This window comes from Fukomys damarensis, unplaced genomic scaffold (assembly GCF_012274545.1).
Source record: "Fukomys damarensis isolate Sample0158 unplaced genomic scaffold, DMR_v1.0_HiC HiC_scaffold_18, whole genome shotgun sequence".
Taxonomy (NCBI): Eukaryota; Metazoa; Chordata; class Mammalia; order Rodentia; family Bathyergidae; genus Fukomys; species Fukomys damarensis.
The window spans coordinates 16886987-16908701 of NW_022900930.1; the positions used below are offsets into that span (position 1 = coordinate 16886987).

General features: G+C 37.5%; 1 protein-coding gene across 1 annotated transcript in view; it reads right to left on the reverse strand.

Annotated features, from left to right (window-relative positions):
• The window catches only part of Mtmr7 (myotubularin related protein 7), a gene marked incomplete at its 5' end in the record, with an annotated part of 96532 nt that overhangs the window by 48559 nt on the left and 26258 nt on the right, over positions 1–21715 (reverse strand). Inside the window, 2 exons of the mRNA XM_010621803.2 lie at positions 3932–4060; positions 13035–13192. Of these exons, the coding sequence (XP_010620105.1) occupies positions 3932–4060; positions 13035–13192 (287 nt within the window). The remainder of the gene's footprint in view (positions 1–3931; positions 4061–13034; positions 13193–21715) is intronic.

Consider the following 21715-nt stretch of genomic DNA (forward strand, 5'->3'; position numbering starts at 1 on the left):
AGGTGGTGCATGCCTGTAATCCCAGCACTGGGGAGGCTGAGGCAGGAGGATCGCTGTGAGTTCGAGACCAGCCTGGGCTACATAGTGAGTTCCAGGTCAGTCTCAACTACATAGTGAGACCCTGTCTCAAAAAACAAAACAAAACAAAAAAACCTCCCCAGGAGTACAGTCAAGATTCCTCTTACACTGTTACTAATTAAAATATCCAACATGCTTAGAATGTTTATGTGGCAGGCAGTGTTATGAAAAATTTAAAAAGAAAAAGAAATTCATACTTTTTTTTAATCTTCCTGATTTATTATATATGGTAAGAGCTGCTATTATTTTGGGATGAAGCACCCAAAGCACAGAGAGGTTGAAAAACTTGTTCAAAGTCATATAGCTAATAATTAGGGAAACCAGGATTTGAATCCTGAATTCTTAACCAAAATAATATAGCACCCCTGGAAAGAAAATAGTCAGGCATCATGACATGCAGCATTAAGAACAGCATTGAATCCGGGCGTGGTGGCACATGCTTGTAATCCCAGCACTCAGGAGGCTGAGGCAGGAGGATTGCTGTGAGTTCAAGGCCAGCCTGGGCTACATAGTGAGTTCCAGGTCAGTCTCAACTACATAGTGAGACCCTGTCTCAAAAAAACAAAAAACAAACAAACAAACAAAAAACCCAGCATTGAAGACCTACCTTTTGATCCTAGTTTTGTTCTCTTACTGTATGCTTTTCTCTGAATCTGTTTGCTCATAATACAAAACACATTAACAGTATTAAAGCTAAAGGGAGTGACAGGGCCGAGGACTGCCTTCCTGGCAAGCGCAAGGTCCTGAGTTCGATCCCCAGTACCAAGAAACAAAAACAAAAAACAAAAAACAAAACAAAGGATGTGAACAAGTATATAATACTATAATACTCCTAGAACTGTTCCTAACACAGAGAAAATTTCAGTGACTATCTTATTAACTATAAGAGAGTGAGAGATCTTTTAAGGAAAAATGCCTCATGATATTGTGAATTCAGAACACATTGTGTACAACTTAAAGCCAATATAACTTTTTAACATAATAATAAAGAACAAAGGATACAGCAATTCTCAGGGCTCTCAATTACAGACATACACAGAATTCTTAGTACAAGTGACATTTATGTATCTCTGTGATTTGTAAAGCTGTTTGATTCCAAAGGGAGACCAAATGTTTGTATACAACCCATGTGTGGTATAAGGCCCAAAATTAATCTTCTGGGTTGCCTTCATATCCAGTAAAACTGAGAGGGCCTTCTCTATCCTGCTTGTGCAGACAAGGCTCACTGTTAAACAATTCTCTTAATCCAGTGGGCCACTTCAGCTCCTGTTCACCCGAGGACGGTGTTCAAACAAGCCTATCACATCCCTCTGCAGAGAACAGGAGTGACTTTATCCTCTTCATTCTACAAGGCCTATGCCCTTTACAGCCCCTAGTTGCCACTCTGCTCCCCAGGGTAATTTCCACGTGGGCTTTCATGCCCTGTAGTATCCTCCTTCCCTAGTGAGTCAGTCTACGTGACTAATAAACTGTTGCGGATCTCCTCTGTTCACAGCCATCACCATACTGCTGAGGTGGGAATCCCAAATCCCCATGAGGTGAATAGAACAAAACTATATACAACTCTGGATTACAGCCGATCCAAAGGGAATCATATACTATCTCCAGGAGCATTGACATCAGAGGACCCTCAACAAGACTTCAGGTTCATACCATGGTGGGTATTTTAAGCTTCTCTTAATCTAACACCAATTCTCACCTCCCAGCATTAGCCAGATCATCTCACCATCAAAATAAAAAATGTCCTTTTAATAAGTGAGACAGTATTTTAATAATAAAATGTGATATTCTCAAGCATAAATTCTATGGGGTAGGAATATATACTAGTAAGCCTAAAATTTCCAAAATTGCCAAATGGCAAAAAGAAATATAAACACATTTATAGAATTTGTATCTAATCATTTTTTATGGAAGCCTGCCTGTTCTACATATGGGTTTTGATAAGAAATGACCACATGTAAAACTACTTTGACATTTTTCTATGTCTTCTATTTAATCACAGAAATTTACCTTCACAGATAATACTAAACACTTCAGGAAAAGCCCTCGTTCAATCAAAAGCATTCATATAATCAAATTTAATATTAAAACCAAAACACTGTTACAAAACACAAATTTGGTCATTATTTTTCCCCTGAAATACAGATTTTAGTGTGTGAGGGTGGGAAAGCAGGAGGCCTATGCATGACATTAAGTATTTCCCTGGGGCAACCAAACCACATCATGCAGTGATACTTGGAGACCCATCTCTCTTTGGTACCATGCAAAAAGAGCTAAATCTTTCAACACAGGCAATCACTTATTTTAAACTGTAACTAGTTGCTGTGTGAGTACATTTTCAAGCCTTAAGGTCAAGGAAAGAAGAACCCTGGAGGGCAGGATTTGAGGTTTGAGGTCAGTGGGGAAGAAGCTGGCCTCTGAGGTGGAACTGCTAAAAATCTGACCATTTTTAGGACATTATACCCTTTTCCTATTACAATACATTGAACAAATAGGTTAATTCAATACATTGAATAGGTTTCCTTTCCTTAAGAATTTTAAAAAAACAGTAAGATATGTATTGTTCCCATTGTTTAAATATCCTGCTCATCCCACCTTTGAAACAACAAAAGAAAAGAGCAAGAGTGGTGAGTGCAACCGAAACAGACTCATATCAGGAAATGAGAATTTTTTCTTATTCTTACTCTAGTAAAGCTGGTAGTGCTCAAATAATTTTTCAAAGCCTCCCTTAGCATCTGACAGCCACTTCCTGCCCATCCCCACCCCGAGCTATAAGCGCATTTGCATTCATACTTATACACACACACACACACACACACACACACACACACACACACCCCTTCTCTCACCAGTTTACATCACTTGGATTTAAATCTAAAATAATGGAAACCTAACTTTTTCATCTGGCTGGAGTTTAGTTGTCAATTCTTATTTTTCCAAATTTGTCTTCTTGTCCTCCACAGAAATGCTAACATTTAGGTGTTTACATGGCTACCCTATAAGACTGTACTTCCTCACCTGCCCTGTGCAGTTCTGGATGAAGAAGATGTAAGCAAAAGTGTCACACACGTCTCTTGGAGACTCTTCAAAAAGCTGGGAGTCCACTATGAGCGCATGGAGGTGACAGTTGGTACTCAAGCTACGTCTTGCTCTATGCCAATGTGGGCCAAGCCCTGGGGATGGCAAAAAGGTGGGGGTGGCTCGGGTCCCTGAAGGCTGGATGGTACACAGCCAGGACACCAGGCCTGTACTACCCAGCTTCAGTGTGATGTGAGAAAATTAAATTCTAGCTTGTTAAAGCCAATGTCACTGAGGGGCTGTCTCTGGTAGTTACTGACAATCCTAATTCTAGTTTTTACAAATAATGTTTTTAATATTTATTAGAAATAAAAAATATTTTACAAATATGTGAAAATAAAACTCCACAAACAAAAATTTCTTGTACTAAGAATACTAAAAACAACATGATTATTTAAGAAAAGAAATAAAAGAAAAAGATGTCAGACTTCAGCGGTTTTCTAAAATAAGCTTGCAAAAGGATGTCTAGCCCTGTTGGAATAGGCAGACAGCCTCCCCAGGACTTAGAAAACAGTGTTTATGTGGACGATTATGTTTGGGTATTGTTGGAATTTATCCTTTTACTTTATTACCAAATAAACATGGAAAGACAGTTCTACAAGACAGAAATATTTAAGCAGATTTGGACTATGTCATTCCCTACACAGGAACACACCCACACATCTTTAAGAATTCAAACCCACAAACATACACAGAACAGAAGCAGCTAGAAAATGTCTATTTGCGATAAAACAGAAAAGTAAAGTGTAAAACAACAGCATGCCTTGAGACTTACGTGGTTATCTTTATGGTAGTAGGAAAGGGCAGGAAATCGCCGTCTACTCCGGAATTTGGAACTTCCCACTATGATGTGTGCTGTAGCTGATTTGGGAACGTACAGTTCAGTAGGGTAAGAGTCACAAACCTATCACCAGAAAATACAAAGGGATTTTCAGGCAATCTAATGTTTTCTAAATTCCATTTTGCCATACTTACAGGTAGCAAGTTTTCTCAACTAAGTTACAAAAGAGGCTATTTCAAGGAAACCCAAAACCACTTGAGAGAAATGAAGTGTTGCTGATTCTTCTTCTTCCCCATTAAGTTTATTGGTACATTTAAAGCAAACAAAACAGTTACAGTTATCATTGGTATCCTATACCTTTCCTTAATATGTCTTGGTTCTTATTTTTCCCCCATACCCCTGCTCTCCCTTTACCCTTCCCTATTTACAAAGACTTTGTTCCATTTTGCAGTTGTTCACCTTTTTTTCTTTCCCTTATTTCCTTTCCCCTACCATTCCCACTTTCCCTTTAGCAATTTTCTTCCTATTTCACACTCTCAATTATACCATTTGAACCTTAGTTATACTTTTAGTTTTTCACACCAGAAAAACTATTCAGTGTTTACTCGTGTGTCCTATTTATTTCACTTGAGTATAGCCTCAATGTATATCCATTTAGCTATAAATGTGTAGTTTCTCATTTTTTATGGCTGAGTGGTACTCCATTTTATAGAAAAACCACATCTTCTTTACCCAGTCTCCAGCTCATGGACAAAGGGACTGTTTCCAAGTTTTAGCTATTTATTACAAACTGTGCCGCTATATAACCATGGGTTCACATATATCACTGTGATATGATTCTTTTAATTCTTTTGGAAACATACCCAGCAGAGGGATGGCTGGGTCAAACAGGACCTCTAATCTTAGTAGTGTGGCTGATTCTACCTATCAGCAAAACACCTCTGAGTGTCCTGTCCTTGTACACTGTCCTCTCTCTCCAAGGGCTGTAACAATTGAGCGTTCCTTTCATCAAAAAGAAACAAACTAATTTTGCACGCTGGCAGCCAAGAAAACTTTAGCTGATTGAAAGATGTTCTGACACAGAGGATGATATCCCTAAAATGTAAGCACAGTCGTTAAGTCGTCAAGTTACCTCTGTGTTCCTGGCATGCATAGTGCACATTCCTTTACCCTGCCTGGACACCCACGTCCTGTCTTCTCAAATCTCATCCATTCTTCCAGCGCCAACCCAAGTTCCCTCCCTCTGGAAACCTCCCTGGTCCTCTCCAAGTTCATGCTGCGGATTTCTAAATCTGATTTCCTAATGTACCACACAATATACTAGAACAGCTTTATCCGTGATTTTTAGGTGTTGATTTTATAAGTGGTAAGAAATGATTTGTTCCCTCTAGCAGCAATCACCACAGTAAAAACTCTGGTGCTTTATAATTTAGAAATCAACAGTTTAGTACCTGGCTGATTGACCTTGGGAAGGCCAAACTACCTGGGGCACTTTGGTTTTCTAATCTCTAAAACTGACACTACAGCAATAATATTTCAAATGGTTGACATAAGGATCAAATTAGATAATACTCCTGACAAAGCACATTCATTAGAGCCAAAAGAAATGCCAGTGGCAGCGACAATTATAGTTGATATTGCTGTTCGATGCCTATTTTGCTTTCATATCAATCTATCTTTGTGCAACATGAGGATAGCAGTTTCCTGGGTTTTAGGTGTCTGTTTACTTCCTGAATGTCAGGCATCTTCCGAGGAATATCAAGACAGACCTTAGGTAAGTACAGCAATAGGAGAAATACCTGACGTACACATCTTTCCATATCCTCTCACCCTTACCACTCTGGAAGTTGGGAGTGAAGGGAATGAAAGCCCTCAACAAGGGAGATCTCAGTCTCCTAGACCTCATCAATTGCTCTGCGATGACACTCTCCTGCCTCCCCTGTCTTTGTTACCAGGCTAGTAACAAACAAGATGGAGCAGGAGAAAAAGGGCCACAGAAGGGTTTTACAGGCCCAGAGTGCAGTCTGATTTCAAGATTTTACCAAAGACGTGTTTGGAAAGAACATTACCACTGAGTTTCTTGTAGGCTTTGGCACTGACACTCCAGAGGAAAATACTTAGCAGTAACAGATGGCCCAACCACCTCAGACCCAGAGAGCAGGAAGGACTTTGCAAGACACTGCTCTACACTCCCTACACCAACCTGGTATCTGACTCTGTCTGCCATTAGTCAGCTGGAACATTAGTACACAGACCACACCTGCTTGTCTGAGCTTCCAGAGACATGGAGTCATGGCACTAGACAGACACTTTCTCAAAATAGCAGTTTTTAAAGAAAGTAAGATTTTGAGTAAGGGAGGAATTACAAAGTTTTATGACTAAGTGAAGTAAGAGTCATAAGCAAAATTTCTCAACAAACTTGTCACACAGCTTCTGAATATCAAGAGGAGAGTGAGGGACTCTAGAACTCCTGCCAGGCCTTCTGATGGTCTCCCATGGCCAGAAAATGCCCAGCCTAGCTGAGATCATGGCACTAAGTGCAGTGCAGCTGCAATGGGACCGAGGGAGAAGATAAAAATCCAGGGCCCATTCTCTTCTCAGCCTGACTCAGCTATGTGCTGTTATTTGTGTTCCCAAAACCCACTTTCTTCATGTGGTGCCAGAGAGCACAGCCTCCTGCACTCTGAAACTGCTAGTGCTCTTACCCTCCAGAGTAGGAGAGAGTAGACCTTCATGGCTGGGCATGTGCCAGGGCCAAGAGCTCAAAACTGAAGTCATCTACAGCAGTTAGACTTGGACTAACTGGTCTCCCCTCTAGGGACACAACCCCACTTACAAGGATCCCTGAATTCCTGGGCTTAGGGAAAAACTCCATGGGTCAGGGCACTATTTTGAGTGCATACATGGGGAGCACTAGGTCGCAAAAACACCTTTGTAAAAACTCAGATCCATGATGCCAATTACCTCAGTTTCAAAATAAAACCTTTACAGGGCTATAAAAATGAAATTCATCATGCTTTCAATAAAGTAGACAGCACTCTAAAATAGAAATTATAACAAATCACAGTCCTACATTGAAAACTTCAAGAAAAACAGGATACAAATGAAAAAATATCCTATGTTAATAAATTTAGAAGACTTAATATTGTTAAGATATCCATACTACCACCCAGATAGTATGATCCTACAATCATGGCAATGTTTATGAAAATCCCAATAGCATTTTTTGCAGAAATAGAAAGTCCATCCTAAAACTTATATGAATAATCAAGGGATTCCATATAGCCAAAACAATTTAAACAAAAGTCACAGGACTCATGCTTCATAATTCCAAAGCATATTACAAGGCCATGCATATTTTACAGTATTCAAACAATATGATACTGGCATACAGATAGACAAACAGATAATGGGATAGAAAACCCAGCAATAAACACTGTGTATACTGTCAAAACAATCCTCAACAAGGCTGCCAAGACCAATCTAGGAAAAAGACAGTTGCTTCAATAAATGATACTGGGAAAAATGGATATCCACATACAAAAAATGAAAGTAGACCCTTATGCAAAATTAACTCAAAATGGAGGATTAAAGCCTTAAACGTAAAACCCCAAATGATATAGCTCCTATAAGGGAAAAAGCTTTATGACATTGATTTCCTACGTATATAAGAGAACAAATGCCTCACAATAAAAGAAAAAATAAGATGCACGAGGCTATGTTAAACTTGAAATATTTTGTGCACAGGACATAATCAAAAGAATGTAAAGACAACTTACAGAATGGGAAGAAATATTTGCAGATCAGATATTTCCCATGGAAGTTATTATCTAGAATATATGATGAATGACTACAACTCAAAAATAACCAAAAAAAGTTAAATGGCCTGACTAAAAATGGGCAAAGGACTTGAATAGAAACTTCTCCAAAGAAGATATACAAATAATCAACATGCACAACATCTCTAGTCGTCAGGGAAATGAAACCCCAAGCTATGATGAGGTATCAATTAATAAGCTGCTCACCACTAAATTAAACACAAAACAATAAGTATTGGTTATATGCAGAGAAACCCTTTTGCACTGTTGGTGGGACAGTAAAATAATGTAACCACTACTGAAAACAATATGAAATTTCCTTAAAATTTTTTAGAAAATACCATATAATCCAGCAATGCCATTTCTGGGTAAATAATCAAAAGACTTAAAGCACAGTGTGACAACAGTATTATTCATAACAGCCAAGAGCTGAAAGCAATACAAATGTCCCCTGACAAGGAATGCATAAACAAAATGTGGCATACCAACACACTGGACTTTATTCTTCCTTAAAAGGAAAGGGAATTCTGTCACAAGCTATAACACAGAGGAACCTTGAGGACACTATGTTAAATGACATAAGCCAGACAGAGAAAAAAATACTGCATGATGACACTTAAACAAGGTATGTGAAATAGTTAAATTCATACAGGAAATAGAAAGGTGGCAGCCAGGGATTGGGGGTAGGGAGGATGAGGAATTGCAGATTTGTAGATAAGAGACTTCTAGAGATCAGCTGTATAAAAAATGTGGACATACTGAACATTAATAAAGTATACATTTAAAAATGGTTAAGATGGGAAATTTCAAATTATGCATTTTTATCCCAATAAAAACAATCTTGGGCTGGGGATTTAGCTCAGTGGTTCTGGCACCTGCCTCGCAAGTACAATGACCTGAGTTTGATCCCCAGTACAAAAAAAAAAAAAAAAAGCAAAAAAACAATCTTAGCATAGACTGTTTTTTCAACAAACTCACAGAACTGTGGTTAAAATTCTGATAATGAATAATGCGCCAAACAGTGCAATTTATGCCACTAAACGTTAAAACTCTTTGATATGCCTCCCAAGATTTTGTCTGGTTTTGAAAATCAAAAAAGAAAATTCAGAGAGAATAGGAAAAGTTTATAAAAGTAAAAAATTATTTCTTTCTGAATTTTGTGCTTTTCTTCAAATTTTTGTTTCTTCTGATTCTGCATTTAGTTATATATGAAAATAGATTTGTATGTTAATGATGTTCGCTCTTTTGTGAATAAGGAAATCGATTTTCTTTGCCTTTCACTCAATAACAGCCTGCTACAAGTGCCTGCATCTTGTTATAGTCCTGCCCAAAGGAATCTTTCACTCATTTAATAAGCTTTTACTGACTCTTACTATATCTCAGACATTATTTTTATGCACTGGGGCAGAAAATAACAACATATTTTTTTGGCTTTGAAAACTTTATATTCCCAGAACAACTGATCGTTGTTAGCCTAGTAATAACCCTCCAGTAAACACATTTACTGTGGCAGGTCACCATCTGCCAGAGATGCCATCCCAGGACTTAGCCAGAGTTCTGCACTTAGTGAAGACCAATCACTAAGTTGAGCACACTGGAGTAAGTTTGATATCAGAAGCATTTACTCAAATGTATGTACATAAATAAAAAGATATAAAATATAGCTGTAGGAAAATGTAATACATGACTTTTAATAAAAAATCACTCTTTTGGGTTAAATTTTAAATATTTTGAGTTTAATAATTTAACTTAGTAATGAATATCAATTCTTTTATTTAAATAAAGATAATTTTAGGGTTAGATATTATATTGATCAGCTTTCTTGTTGATGGGGCAAAATGACATTCAAAATGTAAAGGAGAAGTTGATTCTGGCTCATAGTTTCAAAGGTTTCAGGCTGTGGTCATCTGGCTCCAAGGCAGAAAGGGCTTGACAGAAGGAAAATTTGGAAGAAAGCTGCCCACCCACAAGCAGTCAGGAAGCAGAGAGAGAGAGACATGCAGGGTCCAGGGGCAAGAATACATTCAGCCTTCCAGGTCACATGTCCAGTGGCCTGCCGCCTTCAACCAGGCCCCGACTCTTAACAGCACACGAAGCTAGGAGCTATCAATGGACAACACAATGATGAGCACAGCGCCCCCAGGACCTAATCACCTTCTGAAAGCCCCACCTCCAAATGCATGAGCCTTTTGGTGGACATTCTTGATCTAAACTGTAACAGATTTAAAATGAAATCCTAGATTAGAAAGTTAGATCATCATAAGTAAGTTCATAAATAACAACACAATGACAGAAATTAAAAACTCTTGTGGACTAAGACCACACAATAGAAAAATGGCGTAATTCTGGAATGTAAATTTTTATATTCAACATCAAGTGTCACTTTCCAACATTAGCAATGGTTTTGTTCTCCATCACATAACACCACTTGCCCCAATTACTTCAAATACTTTGTGAAACTTATAAAATTACTTGTAATGGAAAGGAAGACAAAGTACACATTTTCTCAACCATGAGACTAAAAAATCACAAGGAATGGATTATGATGAAACCTTACCAATGGACTACTACTCAGAAATTTTCAAGAACACAATTTTTATTCTATTTCTAAACTGGTAACAAATTAGAATACATCATCCTCTATTTCAGTGATACTTTCAAAATCAGAAAATCAGCTAGGTTTTTATGTTTTGTGTCTCAAAAGTCTGTTAATGGTTAGCTTTGTTTTGCTGTGCGTTACTATAGAAAAGAAATGCTGCATAACATATGTTTTACAATCTGTATGACAAAGACTTAAGTGACTATATGTGAGTCATGACTGTGGACTTTAGTACTAATACTAAAAGGAAATCTCATTTCCAAGAAAATATTCTTCCACTAGATTTGGCTCAGCTTCATTTTCTTCTTTGCCCAAGGATGTCATTTTTAATTAATATTCAATTTCTTTTATTAAACTTGAATTTCTCTTCCAAGACAAAAAATTCAATGTAAAGGTTGGTATTAGCAGGAGAACAAACTATTATGATTATATTAGCCAGATACCTTACAATGTTGAAGGCAATGGTTGTTAAATTTAAGTGTAATTACAAAGAATTAGTATCATGAGAATCTATTCTACTCCAAAAATATCTATAAATTTAAGATATTCAGAAGAATGAGGCAGAAGGACCTTGTGAGATATTAAGATTTATTATAAAGATACACTAATCATAATTAGTAAAAACATAATTACAGAATTGGGACAGTGTCAAATTTGGACAAGTCAGGTATGGTGGTGTATGCCTATACTCCCAGGTACTCAGGAGGCTGAGGCAGAAGGATCACAAATTCAAGGCCACACTGTGCAACTTAAGATCCTGTTTCAAATTTTAAAAGAGCTGCTATAAACATGGGTATGCATACATCACTGTGGTATGATTCTTTTAATTCTTTTGGAAAGATACCCAGCAGAGGGATAGCTGTGTCAAATGGAACCTCTAATCCTAGTTCTTTGATGTATCTCCATATTGATTTCTATAGCAGCACAGTTTGAAATAGCTAAACTTGGAAACAGTCCAGTTGCCCATCAGTTGGAGACTGGATAAAGAAGATGTGGTTTTTCTATAAAATGGAGTACTATTCAGCTGTAAAGAATGAAAACCTAGAGTCATTCATAGGAAAATGGATGCACATTGAGGCCATACTCTCAAGTGAAATAAATAAGACATACATGTGTAAACACCAAATAGTTTCTATGGTATGAAAAACTAAAAGTGTAAATAAGATCCAAACTGTATAACTGATAAAGTGAAATAGGAAGAAAAGGGCTAAAGGTGTAGGGGAAGTAGGAAGAGTAGAGGAAAGGAAATAAGGGACAAGAAAAAATATGTGAAAAGGAAAAAATGGAAACAAAGTCTTTGTAAATAGGGGAGGGTGGAGGGGGCGAAGGGAGGACAAGGGTGTGGGGAAAAAATGAGAACCAAGATCTGTCATATAACGGTACAAGATCCCAATGGTGAATGCAACTGTACTGAAGGACCAATACCACCTGCGTTCGATCCCTGGTACCAAAACAAAGACAAAAACAAATAAAAGTACCAATAAACTCAATAAAAAGATAATAAAAATAAATAAATTTTAAAAGAGGGCTGTGGATATAGCTCAATGGCAGAATGCTCTGGGTTCAATCCCCATTATGAAAAAAAGAAAAAAAGGATAAGACAAATGTTAGTAAACAGATTAGCAGCTTTCTCCTCAACAATATGCTAACACACAAAATATGATTTTTTAAAAAAGACTCACTCAAAATTTCTGAGGATCAAGACACTTTAGGTCTTAATCAATACCTTACAACAGCTATGTGCATGATTACAGGATTATCTACAATAAAGAGTTTCTACAATAAGAAAATGGCAAACAATCTTGAAAAAAAAAAAAGAGCAAGTATGTGAACAGGCAATTCAAAGAAGAGCCAAAGCGAATGGCCAACAAGCATTACTTAGATAAGAAAAATTATTCAAAGTATGCAGATGGAGAAAAATAAAGGAAAATTCTAAGACAGAAGAGTCGGCTAGAAATGTAGTTTAGTGGCAGAGCACTAGCCAATATACACAAGGGCCTGGGTTCAATTCCCAGCACTGCATAGAAAAATAAAACCTAGAAGAGTATTAAGCTAATGGGACGGTGGGTATTGTTTCTCTCCTTCTTTTATAAATTCTCCAGAAGATTCTTATTTAAACATCTTAAGAACAGCGAACCCAACACTGATGAGTGAGCCCTCAATGGGGACAGCATGGGGTTCACCGCTCACTCCTCTCTGTATTCCTTCTTCTAAGTGCAGACACATTTCTCCAAATCTCTCTTGGGAGCTCTTGGTGACCCTATGTACCAATCAAGAGTCCAGTGAGCACATCAAGGAGCTGGCGCCAAACTTCTATCAGTCTCTCTGACTTCCCCACTGATCGCTCTGTGCTATAAAAAGACGTGATGGGAGAATGAGGTCCCAGCCAGCTCTTCCATCAACAGCCTGGCCATTAGGGCTCCACTAGGCCTCCCTGAGTCTCCAATTCCTCAACCTTAGAGGAGTATAGTGGAGATGATCTCCAAAGTTTCCTTGTTCAAACTTTCTGATTGTAGGTATAGCTAGAAAATTAAGCCAGCAATAACTATGGGAGTCTTGGAAACCCTTACATCTACAAAGACTGACAAAATTTATAGCAGATAAAAGTCATGCTAAGGTATTTGAAATTTTGATTTCACGTGGATTAAGAATTTGGATTTCACCAAATGCCTCCACTCACTCTGTAGTCTCGATTCACATCACTGAGCTGCCAATAATTATTAGGGAGGCCCATTCGCTTGTATTCTTCACTGAGATCGATCAGCATCCAGCCTTGTTCTCTTTCTTCTTTATCCAGCTTGGGATTGAACGAAAAGCAGTATAACTCCTCATATTTCACTGCAAGAAAGGGAAACATAAAGGCAAATCAAGCTGTCAAACCAGAACCAAACTTTCCCAAACACACTCTGTAGCAACTCAGGTTTCCCCTCTTCCTTCCCATCCCTGGTGCTCCCAGGAGCACCCTGTCACTGGGACAGGATCACTCACTTTCTCCTAGCAACGATGGACTTCCCTGTAAGAGCTGTCTTCCTTTTAGAAACAGGACCTTCTCCTTCTGCTTTTTTTTCAGGTTACTTTAAAAGTGAATGTATTTTACAAACCACTTGAGATACCAAGAATTGAATTGTTTAATATATATACCAACTTCAGATTTGGGGTAGCCTCTTAGAGGTAGAAAAGGCACAGGTCAGTTTTACATTTTGATGTTCAAAATACTAAAAAAGAAATAAAATGTTTGGGAGAGCTATGGATTATATGTTTCCATTCAAAATATGAGCTTTTAACAATTATATAAATACCATAATTGGGGCTAGGGATTTAGCTCAGTGGTTCTGCTGCCTGCCTTGCAAGTTACCCAAGTTCGATCCCCGGTACCAAAATGAATAAATAAATACATACGTACATACAGTAATTGTGTTGCTCATAAAGTATTAACAGGATTCATGAAAAATTATCCATTGAAGTACACAGCAGCCTGGTCATGGAGTATGAGTTGAAAGATCTATCGTGAAAGTCTTCTTTCAATTTTGTTGTGTGTTTCTGTCTTTGTATATATCATCTTTCATGCTTCTGAAGTCAAACCAAACAGCCCTATTTTTTTTTTTTTTGAGACAGGGTGTCACTACATAGTTGAGACTGACCTGGAACTCACTATGTAGCCCAACAGTCCTATACTTTTCATCTCAGTGAAAATAAGGATTTGGTTTTCTTGTTCTGGTCATACCATATAAGAAAAGTAACTACGCCAGCTCTGTCCAACAGAAATATAATGTGAGCCACATATGTCAATTAAAATATCCTTGTAGCCACATTTAAAAAGTAGAAAATAGTGGAATGAATTTAATTATATTTTTACTTAACCCAATATATCCAAATTTTTGCCATTTCAACATGTATATAGTGTATTTAATATTTTATACATTTTAGTACTGTCTTTGAAATTCCATGTGGACTTTCCATGACATTAATGACACCTGAGTTCAGATGTAGGCACATTTCAAGTGCTGAGAAGCCATCTGTGTCCGGTGGCAACTATAATGGACAGTGCAGACCTAAGCATTACTGAAGATGATAAACAAAGTCCCTATTTTGTGCTAGACTTAGTTCTAGTAAATGTATTAATCTAGTTAAGTGGACACTGTAGCAGTGCTCATTTTACAAATAATAAATATGAGGCAAGAGAAGGTTGAAGATCATTCTTCCTTCACACAAGTTACACAGTTAATAAGCGAGGAATCAAGACTGAAAAGAGGTGATGTGGCTGTAGGCCTCTACACTTGTTGCTCTCCCAAAGCAGAACCTTTCTTCTTCCTTTAGTTTCCTTGTTCCATCCCCCAGTCAGCCTGCCTCTCTCCAATAGATTCTATTACTTCATGAATTGCCTAGATCCTCCCATTTACTCCTTAGCTTGCTGACAGAACTCAGTATAGAGAATTTAATATTCCTAGGTATGTCTATCTCGAGGCCCTGTAATAGATCTCACCACCAGCAAAAGACTAACACACAGGCAGCCTGAGATCAAAATTCAGTTTCAAACTTGTTCTGATTGCTATTGAGATGACTAATAAACAAAGAAGAATAAAGATATGGGTCATATTATAAATACCAGATTTTCTTCATTAGATACGTACCCCTTCTTGTGAATAAGAAGGGACATGGCTTGATAAATTATGCTCTATTGCAATCTCTCCTTTTGTCATCTTTGTAAGCTTCAAAATTTAGAATGCTATCTGAGCCAGTAAGATAACAGACCCAAGTGCATGGACACACAAACACAGAGCAGATATTTTCAGTAAAAAGAGCTTCTTTGTCATCTTAGTTAATTAAGAGACAGCAGAGAAAATTGAGATCCTGTTCTGAGAAGAGCTGGCTCAACACTCAATCTCTAAGTACCATTTTCATGACTCAGGCTTCTGCTAGCATAATGTTAATCACAACTGCCAATTTATTTATGATGTCAGAAGAATCTCCTGAAAAAGCTTCAGTTCCCTCAGAGAAAGAACAGTTGATGAACATGGGGTAACAATGACAGTTAAACTCCTCTGTTAAATATTTACAAATAGTTTTAAAGGTAGAAGAAGAAAAATATTCCGTGACTACCAACATTTCTCTGGGTGTGGGCTGACGCCTGCTTCTGCTGGGAAGAAGCAATGAAACTGCATGTAATCAAAGCAAGAGTAATGTGTAACAGACATTAAGAGCACTGCTGTTGAACTAGAAGACATTAGAGTGGATTGAAACTGGTAATAAAATTTCCTCTTTTGGAGATTTTTTTAGGAAAAGAGTGACCAACCCTCAGGCCTAATTTAAGTAAAATTCTACACAAGGGCAAAAAACTCCTTCCTTTTTGTTACCTTTTGTTATTCCTGTTAATGTGGGCAGGCATCATACCCAGTGGCCAGCCCCAAAGAATCTTGGGAATTATCTACTCTGAGAAATTGACAAGTACCAACAGCACAGATGCAAATTTCACTGAATATTTCCCATCTCATAATGTTTTTATTCCTTTCACTCCCAATTGCTACAAAATTCATACTAGAAATTTTAGCAGTCATCTGGGAGGTAAGAAAAGAATATCTATGGCTAGGGAAATTTCTTCTGTCATTGTAGACTTTTAAAGAATTGACAAGTGATAGGAGTATATATTTTAGGAGGTAGCATGTTAAGATTTACAATGTGAAATAATTAAAGCTAATTAACACATACATCTTCAATATTTAACATTACAACATGTGAAATTTACTCTCTTAGGGATAGTGAAATGTACAATACTTAATTAACTAGCTATATCCATCATGCTGTACAATCAATCTAAACAAGCAAAAAACAAATCAGACTCATTCCATTTAACTGAGGCTTTGTACCCTTTTGGCTAACAACTGTCTATTCCCCCACCCACAAGGCTCTGCTAACCTACCATTCTCTGCTTCTACAAGTTCAACTGTTTTAGATTTCATACATGTCTTTCTCCTTGCTTTATTTCACTTAGAAAATAGTCTATAACTCTAGCCATGCTAAAAAAAAAATGACAGAATTTTTGCCTTTAAAAAAGCTGAATGGTAACCTCGGAATACAGCTCAGCAGTACAGAACTCACCTAGCATATGCAATGCTCTGGGTTCGATACCCAGACTGTCCAATTTTTTTTTTTTTAAATGACTGAATTTCACATTTGTTCATTATGTGCTGATGGACATTTGGGTTGATAACTGGGCTACTGTGAATAATACTGCAATGAATACGGAAGTAGAGACCCTCTTCAACAGACTGATTTCAAATCTTTTAGGTAAATACTTATAAACAGGACAGCTGGATCATACGGTAGTTTGTTTCCTTGTTTGCTTTCTCTCTCTCTCTTTCTCCCTCCCTCCCTTGCTTTCCTTCCTGGGACTGAACCCAGGACTTTCTCACTGAGCTACACCTCCAGCTCATTTATACTTATTTATTTTTATATTGAGAAAGGATCTCACTAAATCACTAAGTTGCCCAGGCTGGGCTTGAACTTGCAATTCTCCTGCCTCAGCCTCCTACAGTGCTGAAAGTATAAGTATGTGCAATCACAAATAATTAGCTTCCTGAAAAACCACTGTACCGTTTCCAGTAATGGCCACACTAATTTACATTCCCATCAATAGTGTACAAGGTTTCTTTTCTTTATGCTTTTAATGTATTAATTTACTTGAATGAATGTACAGAGTCACCAAGGATTTGAACAAGCACACATTTTTACTTTTTAAGTTAGAGACACGAGATCATGTAGCAAGCATCAGAAGTTCTAGGGGAGGCTCTGACTGTTGGAAGAAGATCAAGGACAGAGAAGGCAGAGGAAGTGGTAGGGGAGCGGGATGCTTCATGGAGAAGCAGGATCCTGACTGGGACTTGAATGGGGGAGTCGGAAAGGGTTGAGGAATCTAGACTACACTGAACAGTGTACAAAGTTTCCTTTCCTCCATATCCTTGCTACCACAAGAAATTATATTTTTTATATTATCACAAATGACAGATATTTCAATGTGGCTTTAATTTGCATCTCACTAATGATGAGTGATGTTTAGCATTTTTGTCATGTATCTGATGGCTTTTTTTTTTTTTTTTTTGGTTCCAGGTATCAAACTCAGGACCTTGGGCTTGCAAGGCAGGCGTGACACCACTGAGCTAAATCCCTGGCCCTCTGTTAGCTGTTTTGTTTTTGTTTTGGTATCAGGCATTGAACTCAGGACCTTGCACTTGTGAGGCAGGTGCAGTGCCACTGAGCTAAATCCCCAGCCCCTCTCATCCGTTAGCTTTTGATAGGTTTTCTTTTGAGAAATGTCTATATATAGTCCTTTGTTCATTTCTTAGTTATGTTTTTCTTATAGAGTTAACATATTTTGTATATTAATCCATGATATGAATGGCTTACAAATATTATCTCCTGATGCATATGTTTTTTTCTCAACTCTTCAACTGTTTCTTTGTTGTTAAACTTTTTAAGAGGAATTTTTAACCTTCACAAAATCTGAACTGTCAGAAACTTATTTGCCTCCTCTAGAAAAGCCACATCCTTTAAGCTGATTCACCCACTCCTAAGACAGATATGCTAAATGCTCCCAGGCTTTTCAGATCACAAAGTCTGAGCCGTCACACTAACACACAACATCTTTGTTGTGAGTGACCACAGGTTTCAACAGGACATGCATGTAGGGTCTCACATTCAAGGGCCTTGTTACTTTGAGGGCAAAGGAGCTCTTCCTACAAGAAGCAAATAAATATTCCTTTGGATTGTGGGAGCAAACTAGTTGAATGGACACATTTCATTTAAAATTTTTTTCAAAAATATTTCAAAACATTATGTGAAAATCATCTCAGCACTTACTTTACCATATACTGTTTAAATTACATAGCTACTTAACAAAGGAAGAATGGAATATTTTTCTACCTATTCAGGAAGCAAAATGATAATTTCTAAAATATTACATGAAATTACGAATGAACATCATTTTGGCTAAATTTCTAGGAAAGCCTAATTGATGGTTCAGTAAGCTCAACCAAAGCATAGAAATGTGTGTTCTAATTTTTTTGTTTTTTGTTTGACAGGGTCTCACTGTGCAATTGAGTCTGACCTAGAACTCACTATGAAGTCCAGGCTGGTCTTGAACTCACAGCGATCCTCCTGCCTCAGCCTCCCCTCTGGAGTGCTGGAATTACAGGCATGCACCACCACACTCCAGCAAATTTATTTTATTTTAGCACTACTGTTCATGGTCTCCTTAACCTAGGGAATCACATGTCACTACAATCCAGTTTAATTTCTGTTCTCACAAATTCCTTCATGATCAGCTAATTCCACTTCCTGCTTCCCAGAGAAAATGCAAGCCATCCAGTGGCAATGAAAGATCATCTGATCAACTTAGAACCACTAAGCCCTCAACTGGACCTGTATCTATACCATAGGTTGGCTCCTTCTGTCACATATACAGGAAAGAATAATCGTTCTGTCAAAGGAGAGAGACAGACAAGCATGCATAAAACAAAACATTAGGGAAGGAAGGCAAATATCAAATTGAAATTTGATATCAAATTAAAGGTTATTAAACAATATATGGAGTATTTAGAAAATAACATGCAGGAATTGTCTCTCATTATAGACTCAGTGGGAAAAATGAAAGGTAATTTAATATTAAAATCAAAAGTATTTAAAGATTTAGATAAAAAACAAAAAGTAACCATGACAGAAACGTGGAATTTTTAGGATGAAGGTACCTACTGAAAGCCAAATTGCTCCAGACATTGTGCTAAATTCAGGCAACTTAAAAATAAATGTAGTTGAAAGCCCTTCTAGGCAGAGGTGAGAAGACAACACAGCTATTAACAGATTTTACATATTTAAAATAAAACCAATTAGTGTGCCTCATCTTTGATGTCTAGTTTAAACAAGTATTTGAATTCAACATTAGGACTGTTGAAGTTAACACTGTAGAAAAGAACTGCTAGACTTCGTATCATCAATAAAAAGAACTTACCACTAAATTGCTTAAACATCATTGACTTAGATAAGAAATATAAAAAGTTATACTAAGCAAATGAAACTACTTCAGACATGAGATTAAAAAAAAATTATAATAAAGGGCCAGGGATTTAGCTCAGTGCCTCACAAGCACAAGGTCCTGAGTTCGATCTCCAGTATCAAAAACAAAATCATAATAAATATGAAGGACTGTGGATGTGGCTCAGGGCAGAGCACTTACCTAGCTTGGTTTGATCCCCAGCATCTCTCTCTCTCTCTCTCTCTCTCTCTCACACAAAAAAAAAAATCAGAAAAATTGGGAACTAAGACAAGCTTAAAAAAATCTGTAATTTAGTAAAAGTATGAAAATAAACAGAAGAAATTACTTAAATGTTCAAGGGGCCACAAACACTAAAGAAGGAAAGATAATTGATACAAAAATAAACAGCAGGAGGGAAATTAGAGGGAAGAGTAAAGAAAGGAGAACATGGGAAAAATAGAAGCCCTCTGAGAAATGGGGATCTTTTAATCAGAAAATTTTATAGCCTTATTAGTACACTGGATCTATGGGTTAACTCATTTTCTCCTTTGAGCCATAACCTTTATTTTAAGATACTGCTTTTCTGAGAATTAAAGAGCTTGGTGAATTTAGCCACATTATTTTGTTCTGGTATCTTTTAAAGTCCGTTATGTATGTTTACCATTCTTTATTCATACAAAACCCCCCAAAAAAAATCCCTCCTAATTTTTCAGTGATTTGATTTACCCAACTATAAAAATCCTAAGGCTCTCAAGAGCTTCAAAATTACCTCCTTCATGCTGTGGCTTAAATGAACTCACAGACATTTCTTCTTTAGCAAGAACAATTAAAGTTGGTTCTCCCTTGCAGTTAGCTGTGTCCATGAGGGGGACCGAAATTTGTGATTCACTCTGGTGGCTAACCAGAATAAGTACACAGAGCTATGCTGTACTAACCTAGAATTCAAAGCATAATTCCTTCACACACACCCTCTCACACACACGCATAGATTCATGCACATTCTCTTAGCTGATGTACTTCGGAGGATAAAGGTGTATTTTGTCAACTATTCTTGCATGGTTCCAATAAATGTTCCCTGACCCTAAGTGAAAGCCACTGTTTCAAATCTGACCTACCTTTCCTCATCTCCTCCCAGACTCAGAACCCTGTTTCAAAGACAAGTGCCTGTAATAGGTCCTAACTTTAGCACTACGTTTAACATTAAATTGTGGATCTGCCTAGGTTTTATTTCATCTTCCCACAGTTACTAAAGCATTGTGTGGTTATATAAATTGGCATTTGTAATGCTCATATTCCAAAATGTTACGACTCTTTAAATCCTTTCAGGTGATGGCTTTAATTCAATTAATTACTATGGTTTCCTTTTGTGGAAGCCTTCTAGAAGCCAGGCAGGTTTCTGGGTTCATCTGATACTTAACTCCCAAAGTGTCACCTTTTAATAAAAGTGCACATTCTTAAAAGCAGAGGGACACAACGGCTTCTTCCCAGAGGATCCTTATAGTGAGTCCTGGCACTTGCTGTCTCTGGATCATATCCCTCAGCACTGTGTGAACTACTCTTCCAGTTGCTCAGCCCTTTTCCAGTTCCCTGGGTTATTCCTAAATCCCATTAATCCAGGCAGAGCACATTTATTACCCAGAACATCCATTAATCAGTGACACAGAAGTTACTGGCACACAATTCTCACATTCTCTGTTGCGTGCAACCTATCGTACATATTCCCAGAATTTCTGTTCCAATTATAGTGCACCCTCCAAAAAGTTCAAGTGCTTTTCTGACACTTTTCTCACATTCTCTGTTGCGTGCAACCTATCGTACATATTCCCAGAATTTCTGTTCCAATTATAGTGCACCCTCCAAAAAGTTCAAGTGCTTTTCTGACTTACTCTGCAGTTCTCTTCAACACAGAGAGAGGAAAAAAAAAAGCCCCAACCAACTCCCTTTAAAAGGGAACAAACTCAAAATTATCAGATGTTGACAGCTTCCAGACTGACTTCTCATAAATACTTTGGCTCTTAGTTACCTATAAATGATATGGTTACATCATAAGGAACTTAACACCTAGCCAAATGCCTTGAGAGGTTAATGTTAAAACTTTCTTGTCCTGAATCAAAACGCAAAACAACTATAAGCACATAACCCCTTATTGATGACTGCTATGTAACACTTCTTTTATATAAAGGACCTCTTTTCACTGTATTCTCCTACATAATCTGGAAGAATGCTTTTAAGCAAAAAAATACTACAGCTCACAAAAGCTAGAGACAAGAAATATTTCTGCATAAGTGAACAGTAAACTATAAATCTGAAGACCTCAATACTAGGACAAGATAGTA